Below are 17301 nucleotides of genomic sequence, written 5' to 3'. Positions count from 1 at the left end.
GGCCAAGATTTCTATTCCTCAGGAACTTGGTTGCCTGCTGTTCTATCTTCTGTCTGACACTTAATCACACACACACACACACACACACACACACACACACACACACACACACACACACACACACACACACACACACACACACACACACACACAGAGAGAGAGTCCACACACCTGGTTTCCCAGGTCTAAATCAGATGCTGGTTTGACAGACAGAAACCAACAGACAGACATGCCAGAATATCAGAGTGACCCAGCCCTGTTCTAAGCCCTAACTAGAGGGTTGTGCTGCTACTGCTGTTGCAAGTGAAATACTGTATTATGGATCTCTGTTAAGAAAGTACATTCCCAAATGGCACCCTATTCCCTAATATAGTGCACTACTTTTAACCAGATCCCTATGGGCCCTGGTCAAATGGCACCCTATTCCCTATGGGCCCTGGTCAAAAGTAGTGAATTATGATCCCAGCGGGCAACAGAAAAATTGTTGAATCAAAGTTTTTCCACGTCATTTCAACCCAAAAATGCAACGTGATGACGTTGAATCAATGTGGAAAACAGATAGAAGAATTTGTATGTTTAAGATAATGACTAAAGTATTCCACCCTGAAACCATATAATTGTATGAAATGTATTAGAATCATAAAACTATAACCTGATGATGCGTGTAGTTTTAGTCAGAATTAGAACCAGGACATTTTGTTCCTGTTTAGCTATGTAAGCAGGGTGCAAGTGTGAAACAAAGGATAAGAGGAGCTATCGATTGACAAGTTGTGCTACTGTGAAACCAATAACAGGACATTCTGTCCCCACCCGTGGAGGAGAGAAATTGTTAGGCTTGCAGAAAATGATGAAACATGTTGCAGAATATGATAAACAATGTATGTGTGTAGTGGAAAAGTAACTGTCTGAGCAAGGCGTAATTTAAGATTTGAACTTGTTTGTGTGTGTGTGTATAAAAAGATTCGCAGAGCGCTCTCTAAATAAAGTATTGATCTATTGCAGGCTGAGACTGTCTATTTCTTTGAACTGGAGATTTACAACCTTCAGGAATTAGACAAGAGATATACAATAGTTCAGTTAGAACATTGGGATAGAAATTCTCGTGACAAAAACGGACATTTCTTTTCACCAAACTTTTAATCTAAACCCAATGACATAGTGACATTTTTTATTGTTCATTTCACATTGAATTCATGTTAGTTGACAACTCAACCAAATGTTAATCAAAACTAGATGTTGAACTGACGTCTGTGCCCAGTGGGTAGGGAATAGGGTGCCATTTGGGATGCAAACAGCCAGAGTCCGTAGACTACAGTGAGGGAAAAAAGTATTTGATCCCCTGCTGATTTTGTACGTTTGCCCACTGACAAAGAAATGATCAGTCTATAATTTTAATGGTAGGTTTATTTGAACAGTGAGAGACAGAATAACAACAACAAAAATCCAGAAAAACGCATGGCAAAAATGTTATAAATTGATTAGCATTTTAATGAGGGAAATGAGTATTTGACCCCCTCTCAATCAGAAAGATTTCTGGCTCCCAGGTGTCTTTTATACAGGTAACGAGCTGAGATTAGGAGCACACTCTTAAAGGGAGGTCAAATACTTATTTCCCTCATTAAAATGCAAATCATTTTATAACATTTTTGACGTGTTTTTCTGGATTTTTTTGTTGTTATTCTGTCTCTCACTGTTCAAATAAACCTACCATTAAAATTATAGACTGATCATTTCTTTGTCAGTGGGCAAACATACAAAATCAGCAGGGGATCAAATACTTTTTTCCCTCACTGTAAGTCTGGCTCTAAACTTCACAGAGCCTGGTCCCTGAATATTGCTTAGATTCACAGCAGTGAAAGAATGCATGCCTTGACCAAAACATAACCCCCCCACCCCCCCCCAACCTCCACAATGGAAGGTTGTGATACAAGGGGGCATCAGCTTGATAACCAGTACGGTCAAAGTGGTCTACTATGAAATTCACTGAGATCACCAACGAGTCATAGTTGAGGGCGACTGCATTTCAACAAGTCCTGTAAAGTTGACCAGCATAGCTCCCCTGTTAAAACGTGTTGCATAAAGTCAGGTTTACACTGTATCTGACAATACTGAAATAACCCTTTGTGAGGAAACTCTCCCCCCTTCATTGGACCCTTTTACACAGTAGCCTCTCAACGTTCCATGGCATGTCATCATCAACACAGGACAGGCAGGAAGCATTTCATACCTCATCAGTGTCAGGACAGGAAGAGAGAGTTGAAGCAGCATGTTACATATGGCTAACCCCTACAGAACAAAACATGCTTTTAGATCTCTTAAATGTATCTTAGATGGAAGGGGGGAAATTAGGCGTTGTATGTATCTCTGTGTAGGAGTGCTGATCTAGGATCAGGTCTTCTCTGTCTATAATAATCGTATTTATTGTGATCGAAAAGGCAAAACTGGTCCGAGATCAGCACTCCAACTCTGAGACGCTTGATACAAACGGCTCTAGATCATTCTAAGTACGCGGGTGTAGGTAGAGAAGGGGCTTGGTAATAATTTGAATTTAAATAATCATTTAAATAGACCATTGTTAGATTGGGAGGGGGGGAGGCAGTCTCTTCTGAAAGGACACAGTAAAGTGAGACTAACACCCACCAAACTAGTCGATCAACATGCTGCCAGTCATTTCTGGTTTGTTTTGATGCATCCGTGTTGGCAAGCGGCCCTCTTTATTTTGTCGATTTCTCACAAACACACATCTCTCTCTCTCGCTCTCCCTTTCTCTCTCCATGTCCCCGACTCTTTCTCAGACGGTGGAGCAGGAAGACAGCTTGTGGGAGGAGCCTGTAGTGGAAACGGGGTGTGGCCTAAATAGTAGGTGGTGCTCAGACATTGTCCGTCTCAAAAACATGCAGGTGGTCCCTGCTTTCTCCCTCTCTTCCTCCTCTTTCCATTTCTCCGCTCTCTTCTTCATGTTCAGAGGCACACAGATGTTCCTGGGAGTGGGCGTGGCCCAGGTGATCTTGCGAGTGGGCGCGGCCTACTGAGTGTGCTCGACCCAGGGACTCAGCTGATAGGCTGCGACTGGACAGGATGCTACTGAGGCTGGACTGACGTGCGCCTCGTGGATGGGCCTCGATCTCTACACGCACCTCAATGTTTGTTCCCTCCCTGCAACATGAGAACATGAACAGCATCAAGGATAGGCCCATTACATAATATTTCAGCCATGTTTTATGATCTAGAGGCAGGTTGCATCAAAGGAATTAACTGACTTGTCTTTTGTAATTGCTCTTGAGGGGATAAATTAATGTGTATTGACCTGACTTGAATTGAACGAAGAGAAACTTTGCAAAGAAATACTTTGGGCTCAATCAATCAAAAACTATACGACAAGAGACACTGACCGCAAGGAGAATGTCTGTGTATTATCCAGCATCCCAGCAGCCCCAGCCCCTTCGCAGTCTGATTGGCTGTCCTGCTGCGTATAAACATGACGCATCTGATGCTTGTCCAATCCTGTGCATGCATCTGGTTCCGGGGGCGTGGCAGCACTGCTGGTGCTGGGGAGCACGCCAACTTCCTGTATGCTGACCCTAACATCTTGTAGGACTTCCTGGACACTGGTGTCGCTGAGGGCGGGGTTGGTCTGGCCTCTTGGCCCCGGCCCCGGCCAGTGGTCGCTGACTACATGAGAGAATAGAAGATCTTCAAGAGAAGTTCAAAAACAACATCAGATTAAAACTAGGAAACAACCATACAATCATACAGTAGTGTCAACATCTATTGGACTGATCTATTAGTGATCTATTGGACTGACCTATTGGACTGATCTATTAGTGATCAATTGGACTGATCTATTAGTGATCAATTGGACTGATCTATTGGATTGATCTATTAGTGATCTATTGGACTGATCTATTGGACTGATCTATTAGTGATCTATTGGACTGATGTATTGGACTGATGTATTGGACTGATCTATTGGTGATCCATTGGACTGATCTATTAGTGATCTATTGGACTGATCTATTGGTGATCTATTGGACTGATCTATTAGTGATCTTTTGGACTGATCTATTGGACTGATCTATTGGACTGATCTATTAGTGATCTATTGGACTGATCTATTGGACTGATCTATTGGACTGATCTATTGGACTGATCTATTGGATGGATCTACTGTGATCTATTGGACTGATATATTGGTGATCTATTGGACTGATCTATTAGTGATAAATTGGACTAATCTATTGGACTGATCTACTGGAGTGATTTATTGTGATCTATTGGACTGATCTATTAGAGTGTTCTATTGGACTGGTCTATTGGATGATCTTTTGTGATCTATTGGTGATCTATCAGACTGGTCTAACGGATTGGTCTATTGGATTGATCGGACTGATCTATTAGTGATCTATTGGACTGATCTATTGTGATCTATTTGACTGATCTATTGTGATCTATTGGACTGGTCTATTGGACTGGTCTACTGTGATCTATTGGACTGATCTATTAGTGATCTATTGGACTGATCTATTGTGATCTATTGGACTGGTCTATTGTGATCTATTGGACTGGTCTATTAGTGATCTATTGGACTGATGTATTGGATTGATCTATTGGACTGGTCTATTGGACTGGTCTATTGGATGGATTTATTGTGATATATTGGTGATCTATCGGACTGATCTATCGGATGGATCTACTGGATTGATCAATTGTGATCTATTGGACTAATCTATTGGACTGGCCTATTGTGATCTATTGGATTGATCTATTGGATTGATTTATTGTGATCTATTGGACTGGTCTATTGGACTGGTCTATTGGACTGGCCTATTGTGATCTATTGGATTGATCTATTGGATTGATTTATTGGATGGATCTATTGGATTGCTATATTGGTGATCTATTGGACTGATCTATTAGTGAACAATTTGACAGATCTATTGTGATATATTGTGATCTATTGGACTGGTCTATTGGAATGATTTATTAGTGATCTATTTGACTGATCCATTGTGATCTATTGGACTGGTCTATTGGAGTGATCTATCTAACTGGCCTATTGGATTGATTTATTAGTGATCTATTTGACTGATCCATTGTGATCTATTGGACTGGCCTATTGTGATCTATTGGATTGATCTATTGGATTGATCTATTGGACTGATCTATTGGACTGATCTATTGGACTGATCTATTGGACTGATCTATTGGATGGATCTACTGTGATCTATTGGACTGATATATTGGTGATCTATTGGACTGATCTATTAGTGATAAATTGGACTAATCTATTGGACTGATCTACTGGACTGATCTACTGGACTGATTTATTGTGATCTATTGGACTGATCTATTAGAGTGTTCTATTGGATTGGTCTATTGGATGATCTTTTGTGATCTATTGGTGATCTATCAGACTGGTCTAACGGATTGGTCTATTGGATTGATCGGACTGATCTATTAGTGATCTATTGGACTGATCTATTGTGATCTATTGGACTGATCTATTAGTGATCTATTGGACTGATCTATTAGTGATCTATTGGACTGGTCTATTGTGATCTATTGGACTGGTCTATTGTGATCTATTGGACTGGTCTATTAGTGATCTATTGGACTGATCAATTGGACTGATCTATTGTGATCTATTGGACTAATCTATTGGACTGGTCTATTGGACTGGTCTTTTGGTCTATTGGATGGATTTATTGTGATTTATTGGTGATTTATCGGCCTGATCTATCGGATGGATCTACTGGATTGATCAATTGTGATCTATTGGACTAATCTATTGGACTGGCCTATTGTGATCTATTGGATTGATCTATTGGATTGATTTATTGTGATCTATTGGACTGGTCTATTCGACTGATTTATTAGTGATCTATTTGACTGATCCATTGTGATCTATTGGACTGGTCTATTGGAGTGATCTATTGGACTGGCCTATTGTGATTTATTGGATTGATCTATTGGATTGATTTATTGTGATCTATTGGACTGGTCTATTGGAGTGGTCTATTGGACTGGCCTATTGTGATCTATTGGATTGATCTATTGGATTGATTTATTGGATGGATCTATTGGACTGATCTACTGTGATCTATTGGTGATCTATTGAACTGATCTATTGTGATCTATTGGATTGCTATATTGGTGATCTATTGGACTGATCTATTAGTGAACAATTTGACAGATCTATTGTGATATATTGATGATCTATTGGACTAATCTATTGGACTGATCTATTAGTGATCTATTGGACTGATCTATTGGAGTGGTCTATTGGATTGATCTATTGTGATATATTGTAATCTGTTGGTGATCTATCGGACTGGTCTATCGGACTGGTCTGTCGGATTGATCTATTGGACTGATCTATTGTGATCTATTGGTGATCCAACAGACTGGTCTATCGGACTGATCTTTTGGTGATCTATTGGACTGATCTATCGGACTGGTCTATTGGATGGATCTATTGTGAACTATTAGATTGATCTATTGTGATCTATCGGATTGATCTATCGGACTAATCTATTGGACTGGTCTATTGGACTGGCCTATTGTGATCTATTGGATTGATCTATTAGATTGATTTATTGTGATCTATTGGACTGATCTATTGTGATTTATTGGACTGGTCTATTGGACTGATCTATTAGTGATCTATTTGACTGATCTATTGTGATCTATTGGACTGGTCTATTGGACTGATCTATTGTGATCTATTGGACTGGTCTATTGGGATCTATTGAATTGATCTATTGGTGATCAATTGAAGTGATCTATCGGACTGGTCTATAGGATGGATCTATTGAATGGATCAATTGTGATCTATTGGTGGTCTATTGGACTGATCTATTGTGATCTATTGGTGAACCATTGGACTGATCTATTAGTGATCTATTGGACTGATCTATTGATGATCTATTTGACTGACCTATTGTGATCTATTTGACTGATCTATTACTGATAAATTGGACGGATCTATTGGATGGATCTATTGGTGATATATTGGTGATAAATGGGACGGATCTATTGGATCTATTGGACTAATATATTGGACTGATCTATTGGATTTATCTATTGGACTGGTCTATTGGACTGGTCTATTGGATGGATTTATTGTGATCTATCGGACTGATCTATCGGATGGATCTATTGTGATCTACTGGATTGATCAATTGTGATCTATTGGACTAATCTATTGGACTGATCTATTAGTGATATATTGGACTGATCTATTGTGATCTATTGGACTGGTCTAATGGACTGGTCTATTGGATTGATTTATTAGTGATCTATTTGACTGATCCATTGCGATCTATTGGACTGGTCTATTGGAGTGGTGTATTGGATTGATCTATTGGATTGATTTATTGTGATCTATTGGATGGATCTTTTGGATGGATCTATTGTGATCTATTGATCTATTGGACTGATCTACTGTGATCTATTGGTGATCTATTGGACTGATCTATTAGTGATCAATTGGACGGATCTATTGGACGGATCTACTGTGATCTATTGGATTGTGTGGTGGATGAATCAGAATTAGTTGGTTAACATAGATAATTAAGATGTTTTATTAGTATAATATGCTTATGTGAGATACTTGTCATTAGAAAGTGTCCTTTGGACTCTGGTATGTTTCAGTTGCACGTTTCCCTTAGCTGGGGCTCAGTCACTTGGGGCCCAGAGAGGGGAGAGGTCAGACTTGTCTTTTATATGTGAATGTCTCTTTACCTATTCTTAAACCATGTGAAGGGATGGCGTGATTAAGGGGGAACTAATGACTTGTCTCCACAATGTCTGTGAGCAAGTCACTCCCTCCTTTTCTTTATTGTGGGGAGGTTTATGGTAGTGCCTGGGAATTGTGTGTCCTCTCTTAGATCTAGCACTTATCCTGTGATAATATATGGCCTAGAGGCTCACTCCCCAGTGAGCCTGTCCAGGAGTGGGGTCAAGAGGGGGTTTGCTTGAGATGGGAGTATCTAGAGTTGACAATTGATATATGCCATTTAATGAAATTGTGATTGATTTATTGTGATCTATTGGACTGATCTATTGGACTGGCCTATTGTGATCTATTGGATTGATCTATTAGATTGATTTATTGTGATCTATTGGACTGGTCTATTGGACTGGTCTATTGGATTGATTTATTAGTGATCTATTTGACTGATCTATTGTGATCTATTGGACTGATCTATTGGACTGATCTATTGTGATCTATTGGACTGGTCTATTGAATTGATCTATTGGTGATCAATTGAACTGATCTATCGGACTGGTCTATAGGATGGATCTATTGAATGGATCAATTGTGATCTATTGGTGGTCTATTGGACTGATCTATTGTGATCTATTGGTGATCCATTGGACTGATCTATTAGTGATCTATTGGACTGATCTATTGATGATCTATTTTACTGACCTATTGTGATCTATTGGACTGATCTATTAGTGATCTATTTGACTGATCTATTACTGATAAATTGGACGGATCTATTGGATGGATCTATTGGTGATATATTGGTGATAAATTGGACGGATCTATTGGACTAATATATTGGACTGATCTATTGGATTGATCTATTGGACGGGTCTATTGGACTGGTCTATTGGATGGATTTATTGTGATCTATTGGTGATCTATCGGACTGATCTATCGGATGGATCTATTGTGATCTACTGGATTGATCAATTGTGATCTATTGGACTAATCTATTGGACTGATCTATTAGTGATCTATTGGACTGATCTATTGTGATCTATTGGACAGGTCTATTGGACTCGTCTATTGTGATCTATTGGACTGATCTATTGTGATCTATTGGACTTATCTATTGGATTGATTTATTGTGATCTATTGGACTGATCTATTGGTGGTCTATTAGTGATCTATTGGACTGATCTATTAGTGATCTATTGGACTGATCTATTGTGGTCTATTGGATGGATTTATTGTGATCTATTGGTGATCTATCGGACTGATCTATCGGATGGATCTATTGTGATCTACTGGATTGATCAATTGTGATCTATTGGACTAATCTATTGGACTGATCTATTAGTGATCTATTGGACTGATCTATTGTGATCTATTGGACAGGTCTATTGGACTAGTCTATTGGACTGGTCTATTGTGATCTATTGGACTGATCTATTGTGATCTATTGGACTTATCTATTGGATTGATTTATTGTGATCTATTGGACTGATCTATTGGTGGTCTATTAGTGATCTATTGGACTGATCTATTAGTGATCTATTGGACTGATCTATTGTGATCTATTGGACTGATCTATTGGACTGGTCTATTGTGAACAATTGGACTGATCTATTGGACCAATATATTGGACTAATCTATTGGATTGGTCTATTGGACTGTTTGAATGGTGTCTGTGAGTATAACAGAACTCATATGGCAGTCAAAACCCCGAGACCGATTGAACCAGGAAGTGGAATTCTGAATTGTGGACTCAACTTCACGTAGTTGCCTATTAATCACACCATGAGCTATCGTTCATTGAGCACTTCCTATTGCTTCCACAAGATGTCGCCAGTCTTTACAAAGTGTTTTGAGCCTTCTACTGTCGAAACTCAGTGAATGAGACGCGTTGGAAATTGGTCACAGGGGGAGGGCCATCACCATTATGACGCCGGCGGCCCTGTCTACCCCCACCTTTGGAAACGTTTTGAAACACAATACAATCGTCCCCCTCGAATCTTATTGGCTCTCTTGTTGAAACAGGCCCTGAAGATTTATGTTATACAACGTTTGACATGTTTGAACGAACCTAAATGGGAAAAAAATGTTTTATTTCGAAACGGCTGTCCCGCGACCGGCAGAGCATTTGGATACAGCATTCAGACACGCTAACAACAGCAAGCTAATGGAACATAAAGGATGGACTTTTTCGACCAAAAATACATCTGTTGTGGACCTGGGATTCCTGGAAGTGCTTTCTGATGAAGACAACTAAAGGTAAGGGATTATTGACAATATTATACAAGATTAGATGTGATATGCGATTGTTCCAAGATGGCGCCGAGCTCGGTTTACTTGCTAATTTTCTGAGTATCGCATCCCCTTTTATCGCTAAGTGTGATTACCCAGTAAAGTTATTTTTAAATCTGGTATGACAGTTGCTTTCAAGAGATATTCATCTATAAATCTTAGAATGACAATATTACATTTTAAAAATGTTTTCGAATAGTAATTCAGTAAATTGTAGCACTGTTTCCCTGGATGCATTTGACGGGAAAATAGTTAGTCAACGTCAGACGCCGATGTAAAATGCTGTTTTCATATATAAATATGAACTTTATTGAACAAAAGAATGCATGCATTGTGTAACATGATGTCCTAGGTGTGTCATCTGATGAAGTTTGTAAAAGGTTAGTGCTGCATTTAGCTGTTTTTTGGTTATTTGTGATGCATGTGGTTGGTCGGAAAATGGCTATGTTGCTGCTTTTACGATGGACTCTAACATAATCTAATGATTTTCTTTTCCTGTAAAACCTTTTTGAAATTGGACGACGTGGGTCGATTCAGGAGAGGTGTATCTATAAAACGATATGAGACAGTCCTATATTTGAAAAAAAAACCAAAAAAAACGTTATGCTAATGTCACTAGGAGTTTTCCCTGGATTTTGATCCCGCATACGGGACGGGACGCTGGAGAGGTTAATGTGATCTATTGGTGATCTATCGGACTGATCTATCAGATGGATCTATTGTGATCTATTGGATTGATCAATTGTGATCTATTGGACTAATCTATTGGACTGGTCTATTGGACTGGCCTATTGTGATCTATTGGATTGATCTATTGGATTGATTTATTGTGATCTATTGGACTAGTCTATTGGACTGGTATATTGGATTGATTTATTAGTGATCTATTTGACTGATCCATTGTGATCTATTGGACTGGTCTATTGGACTGGGCTATTGGACTGGGCTATTGTGATCTATTGGATTGATCTATTGGATTGATTTATTGTGATCTATTGAACTGATCTATTGTGATCTATTGGATGGAACTTTTGGATGGATCTATTGGACTGATAGACTGTGATCTATTGGTGATCTATTGGACGGATCTATTAGACAGATCTACTGTGATCTATTGGATTGTGTGGTGGATGAATCAGAATTAGTTGGGTAACATAGATAATTAAGATGTTTTATTAGTATAATATGCTTATGTGAGATACTTGTCATTAGACTCTGGTATGTTTCAGTTGCACGTTTCCCTTAGCTGGGGCTCAGTCACTTGGGGCACAGAGAGGGGAGAGGTTAGACTTGTCTTTTATATGGGAATGTCTCTTTACCTATTCTTAAACCATGTGAAGGGATGGCGTGATTAAGGGGGAACTAATGACTTGTCTCCACAATGTCTGTGAGCAAGTCACTCCCTCCTTTTCTTTATTGTGGGGAGGTTTATGGTAGTGCCTGGGAATTGTGTGTCCTCTCTTAGATCTAGCACTTATCCTGTGATAATATATGGCCTAGAGGCTCACTCCCCAGTGAGCCTGTCCAGGAGTGGGGTCAAGAGGGGGTTTGCTTGAGATGGGAGTATCTAGAGTTGACAATTGATATATCCCATTTAATGAAATTGTGATTGATTTATTGTGATCTATTGGACTGATCTATTAGTGATCTATTGGGATCTATCGCATTGATCTATTGGTGATCCATTGAACTGATCTATCGGACTGGATCTATTGGACTGGTATATTTGAGTTTACTTTGAACTACTCACTGCTGAACAATTCAAGATGGGATAAGTTGAGTTACTTTAATAAAAGCATTAAGGAATCTTTTTACTTATAATATATAATATAATGTACATAGTTCTTAAAGCAAAGAGACAAATGACAAACATAGGTAAGCATTAGATACAATATTTAGCATCCAATATACTATACTAAAGCCCCTTACAGCTGGCTAGGTCTTCCAGTTGTATCTTGTGTGTTTCTGGGGGCTCGTTCTGCGGTCGGCACCATCCATTTCGACAGAGCGACATGGGGACGACTCCATAGACATATGTCAACATCAACGGGACGCCCACCCCTACAAGAGGACAAGAAGAGACAGGATGAGAGACTGATATCAACAGGACGCCCACCCCTTACAGTAGAACAGGAAAAGACAGGATGAGCGACTGACTGAGGTACCCGTATTTCCTTGTCAATAAATGTTACCTTGAGGAAAATAACCGGCACATTTTAACATATGAATGTAGCTAGAAGAGTGACATTGATAAGACACCTTGATCTCAACAGGACTTCCTGTCAAAATAAAAGGTTAAATAAATAAATGAAATGCCATAGTATGATTAACAATACATGACAACAACTAAGAGTACGCAGAGATTTGTATTTATTTTTTATTTATTGAACCTTTATTTAACTAGGCAAGTCAGTTAAGAACAAATTCTTATTTTACAATGACGGCCTAGGAACAGTGGGTTAACTACCTTGTTCAGGGGCGGAACAACAGATTTTTACCTTGTCAGCTCGGGGATTCGATCTAGCAACCTTTTGGTTACTGGCCCAACCACTCTAACCACTAGGCTACCTGCCGCCCCAATACATCTATCTTCACCCATCTCTCTCTCCCACAGATGACTGGGTTAAGGTAACAAAAATGGAAACACGACTGACATTGCAAGCTAGCCTTTCTCTTCCTCCTCCCAGTACATCTAACCTAGTATGAACTTTAACCTGATGTACAAAGGCTTCACTGTAGAGCGCTGCATCACGGAACATGAAACCCAGTCAGAAATGTTGGGGACACAATAGTGGTCACATCACAAACAAAAGGGCCATATTGCCAACGCTACACTGGATATTATAGGATAATGTGGCGTCAATGACCCGCAGACAGGGTGACACCAGTACATAGGGACGGGAGAGACAGAGAGAGAGGGGGGTGAGAGAGAGAGAGAGAGAGAGAGACAAGGAGGAGAAAGTGGGAAAGAGAGAGAAAGAGGGACGGGGGAGACAGAGAGAAGGAGAGAGAGAGAAACAAGGAGGAGAAAGAGGGAAAGAGAGAGAGAAAGAGGGATGGGGAGACAGAGAGAAGGAGACAGAGAGGAGAGAGAGAGAGAAAGCGCGAGACAAGGAGAAAGAGGGAACGAGAGAGAGAAAGAGGGACGGGGAGACAGAGAGAAAGAGAGAGAGAAAGAGGGAAGGGGAGAAAGAGGGAATGAGAGAGAGAAAGAGGGACGGGGAGACAGAGAGAAAGAGAGAGAGAGAAAGAAAGGAAGAGAGACAAGGAGAAAGAGGGATAGAAAAAAAAGGGGTTAGAGCTGAAGCCCACAAGAACAGACAAGTCCTTTCAGATAGAGCGAGAGAGAGGGATGGAGAGATTAATGGATGGAGAGGGGGGTGTGTGGAGGAAGAGGGAGAGTCCTAGCCTTCAGTTCAACAGTGTAGTGATGGTAGTGACACTTCAGAGGCGGCAGGGTCAGGCAGGGCACACACACACAAACCAGGGAGGCTGCAGTAAGCTCCCATGCCCCAGGCTTCTGCCAGAGAAAGACATGGGTTCAAATAGTATTTGCAATTCATTTGATTGAGCATGCCTGGAGTGCCAGATGGGTGGGGTTTGCACTTTTGGGACTATTACATGTCAAAGATTCATCAGGCACAGGTTAAGGATTTGAAAGAAACCTATTACTATTTGAACCCAGGCTTCTGCCAGAGACAGACTTGTTATGAAGTTACAAGTCATCAAAGAGAATAAGGAATAAGGTCTATTCCAAGGCTATGCCAAGGCTATTCTCTGTGTGTGTGTGTGTGTGTGTGTGTGTGTGTGTGTGTGTGTGTGTGTGTGTGTGTGTGTGTGTGTGTGTGTCTCTCTGTCTGTGTGTGTGTGTGTCTCTGTGTGTGTGTGTGTGTGTGTGTGTGTCTCTGTGTGTGTGTGTGTGTGTGTGTGTGTGTGTGTGTGTGTGTGTGTGTGTGTGTGTGTGTGTGTGTGTGTGTGTGTGTGTGTGTGTGTGTGTGTGTCTCTCTCTGTCTGTGTGTGTGTGTCTCTCTGTGTGTGTGTGTGTGTGTGTGTCTCTGTGTGTGTGTGTGTCTCTGTGTGTGTCTCTGTGTGTGTGTGTGTCTCTGTGTGTGTGTGTGTGTGTGTGTGTGTGTGTGTCTCTGTGTGTGTGTGTGTGTGTGTGTGTGTGTGTGTGCTTCAGCTGTTTTCTCAGATTGAGAGGAGAACCATACGAGGAGATAGCCAGTTGACCATTGGAGTGTGTGTCTCTCTGTGTGTGTGTCTCTCTCTGTGTGTGTGTGTGTCTCTCTCTCTGTGTGTGTGTGTGTGTCTCTCTGTGTGTGTGTGTGTGTGTGTCCTCGGGCCTCTCTCTGGTAGAGTCTAATTCAATTCAATTCAATTCAAGGGTCTTTATTGGCATGGTAAACATATGTTAACATTGCCAAAGCAAGTGATGTTGATAATATACAAAAGTGAAATAAACTATATCTCACAGTAAGACATTCTATCATCACCCATTTCTCTCTCTCTCACAGTAAAACATTCTATCATCACCCATCTCTCTCACAGTAAAACATTCTATCATCACCCATCTCTCTCTCACAGTAAGACATTCTATCATCACCCATCTCTCTCTCACAGTAAAACATTCTATCATCACCCATTTCTCTCTCTCTCACAGTAAGACATTCTATCATCACCCATCTCTCTCACAGTAAAACATTCTATCATCACCCATCTCTCTCTCACAGTAAGACATTCTATCATCACCCATCTCTCTCTCACAGTAAAACATTCTATCATCACCCATTTCTCTCTCTCTCACAGTAAGACATTCTATCATCACCCATCTCTCTCACAGTAAAACATTCTATCATCACCCATTTCTCTCTCTCTCACAGTAAGACATTCTATCATCACCCATCTCGCTCTCACAGTAAAACATTCTATCATCACCCATTTCTCTCTCTCTCTCACAGTAAAACATTCTATCACCCATCTCTCTCACAGTAAGACATTCTATCTTCACCCATTTCTCTCTCTCTCACAGTAAGACATTCTATCATCACCCATTTCTCTCTCTCTCTCTCTCACAGTAAGACATTCTATCATCACCCATCTCTCTCTCACAGTAAGACATTCTATCTTCACCCATTTCTCTCTCTCTCACAGTAAAACATTCTATCATCACCCATCTCTCTCACAGTAAAACATTCTATCATCACCCATCTCTCTCTCACAGTAAAACATTCTATCATCACCCATCTCTTTCTCTCTCACAGTAAGAAATATTCTACCTTCACCCATCTCTGACCCAGTGAGACATCAATGTCTGAGTCCCAAATGACACCCATGTCTGAGTCCCAAATGCCATTTAGGATTACTTCTATTACTGCTTTATTGCTGTTCCACTGTCCAGGAAGTAGTTTTTCCAAAGAACTACATGTACCATTATAACAACACAGTGTGGTGGAAAGTAACACTATTAAACAGATGATAGACTCTGACTTTAACTGCAAATATTTTTATTTTAAATTGTTATTTTGTTTAACTAGGCAAATTCTTATTTTCAATGACGGCCTAGGAACAGTGGGTTAAATGCCTTGTTCACGGGTAGAATGACACATTTTTACCTTGTCAGCTCGGGGATTTGAACTTGCAACCTTCCGGTTACTAGTCCAACGCTCTAACCACTAGGCGACCTGCCGCCTCTGAATATAGTACACGACCTGATGAAACGTTGAAACTAAGTTGCAAGCTACTTTCGTAGCAAAGCGTTGTAGAACGAGTGTCTTGTGAAACACAGTCCAGACACTGGCTCTTGATTTATTGCTATCTAGCTGCAGCTAGATAGCCAGCTGCAGCTATCACCATGCTACTAGCTAGCTAGCTGTCAGCTAGATAGGATAGCCAGCTGCAGCTAACACCAAGCTACGCTAGCTAGCTAGCTGTCAGCTAGATAGGATAGCCAGCTGCAGCTATCACCAAGCTACGCTAGCTAGCTAGCTGTCAGCTAGATAGGATAGCCAGCTGCAGCTATCACCATGCTACTAGCTAGCTGCTGTCAGCTAGATATCTTGAACTCATTGGCCACTTTAATAAATTGATCACTAGTCACTTTAATAATGTTTACATATCTTGCATTACTCATCTCATGTGTATATACTGTATTTTATACCATCTATTGCATCTTGCCTATGCCGCTCGGTCATTGCTCATCCATATATTTATATGTATATTTTCTTATTCCATTCCTTTACTTAGGTTTGTTAGTTGCTGTGGAATTGTTAGATTACTTGAAAGGTATTGCTGCACTGGCGGAACTAGAAGCACAAGCATTTTGCTACACTCGCAATAACATCTGCAAACCATGTGTATGTGACCAATAAAATTTGATTTGATTTTGATTTGATAGGCTAGCCAGCTGCAGCTATCACCAAGCTATGCTAGCTAGCTGTTGTGAGCTTGGCTAAACACAAGGTCAGCACAAGGTTAAGCCAACATAGTACTGAATTAGCTGACAATCTTGAGATGGCAAGTCAGTCAGGAGAACTTTGTTCTCTCCATACCACAGCTAGCTTAAATGACCTTGCTGTACACACTACTGGGACTGTTTGTTGTGATTGAATGGCAAAGATACAGCCATGAAACACCCACTTCAAAACCACAACCCCAAGACAACTGTCGTTTGCCTCCAGTCATGTCCGCTAGAATTTCTTAATGAGTATTCATGAAAAACAAGGCCAAATCAGAAAGTGCAAGTCGACCTGTAAATTCTGGCCTAACTCTTAGGGTTTAGTGGTGTTCTCGTTGTTTGTGTTCTCGTTGTTTGTGTTCTCGTTGTTTGTCTCTGTCCTTACCCACAGTGACAGCAGCTATGACAGGCGACACGAACACGGACATCATAACGCCGCTGGCCACCGTTAGGTAATGTTTACTACCTGAGATATTGTTCTTCTTACAGCGACCGTGGACCTGGGGAAGAAGAACTCATGATGTCAAAATGGTCGACATGATCATATATAGTACCATTAGTATTTTTTTTTACAATTTCAATTCAGAATAAATGGTTGAATTGTTGTATTTGTGTCACCGATAGCTTTATTAAAATATCACTTGAGAGCAGAAAACGAGCAGAAATTAGACTTTACAGTGAGTGGACATTATTTTTCTTTCTACATAAGACAAGGTCCTATATTTCAGCACATGTAGCTGGGTTAGGGGCTAGGGTTAAGGGTCAATATGTCCTCCTATCTTTCGGCCCATGTAGATGGGTTAAGGTTAGGGGTCAACATGTCCTC

The 17301-nt window shown here is 40.4% G+C and overlaps 1 protein-coding gene across 3 annotated transcripts in view; it reads right to left on the bottom strand.

Moving 5' to 3' along the window:
* Positions 1 to 1704: 1704 nt before the first annotated feature.
* The window catches only part of LOC106608328 (E3 ubiquitin-protein ligase RNF19A), a 78320-nt gene continuing 62723 nt past the window's right edge, over positions 1705 to 17301 (bottom strand). For 2 of the 3 annotated variants that reach the window (XM_014206213.2, XM_014206214.2), the window contains exons 7-10: positions 16861 to 16975; positions 11951 to 12082; positions 3393 to 3693; positions 1707 to 3156 (exon numbers count right to left, since the gene is read on the bottom strand). In XM_014206213.2, the coding sequence (XP_014061688.1) occupies positions 2871 to 3156; positions 3393 to 3693; positions 11951 to 12082; positions 16861 to 16975 (834 nt within the window). In that variant the 3' untranslated portion in view covers positions 1707 to 2870. Of the gene's footprint in view, positions 3157 to 3392; positions 3694 to 11950; positions 12083 to 16860; positions 16976 to 17301 lie in introns of all 3 variants that reach the window. The other variant, XM_014206215.2, reaches the window with a different exon arrangement.

The sequence above is a fragment of the Salmo salar genome, chromosome ssa06 (genome assembly GCF_905237065.1).
Source record: "Salmo salar chromosome ssa06, Ssal_v3.1, whole genome shotgun sequence".
Classification (NCBI taxonomy): domain Eukaryota; kingdom Metazoa; phylum Chordata; class Actinopteri; order Salmoniformes; family Salmonidae; genus Salmo; species Salmo salar.
This window is presented reverse-complemented; position numbering and strand designations above follow the sequence as displayed.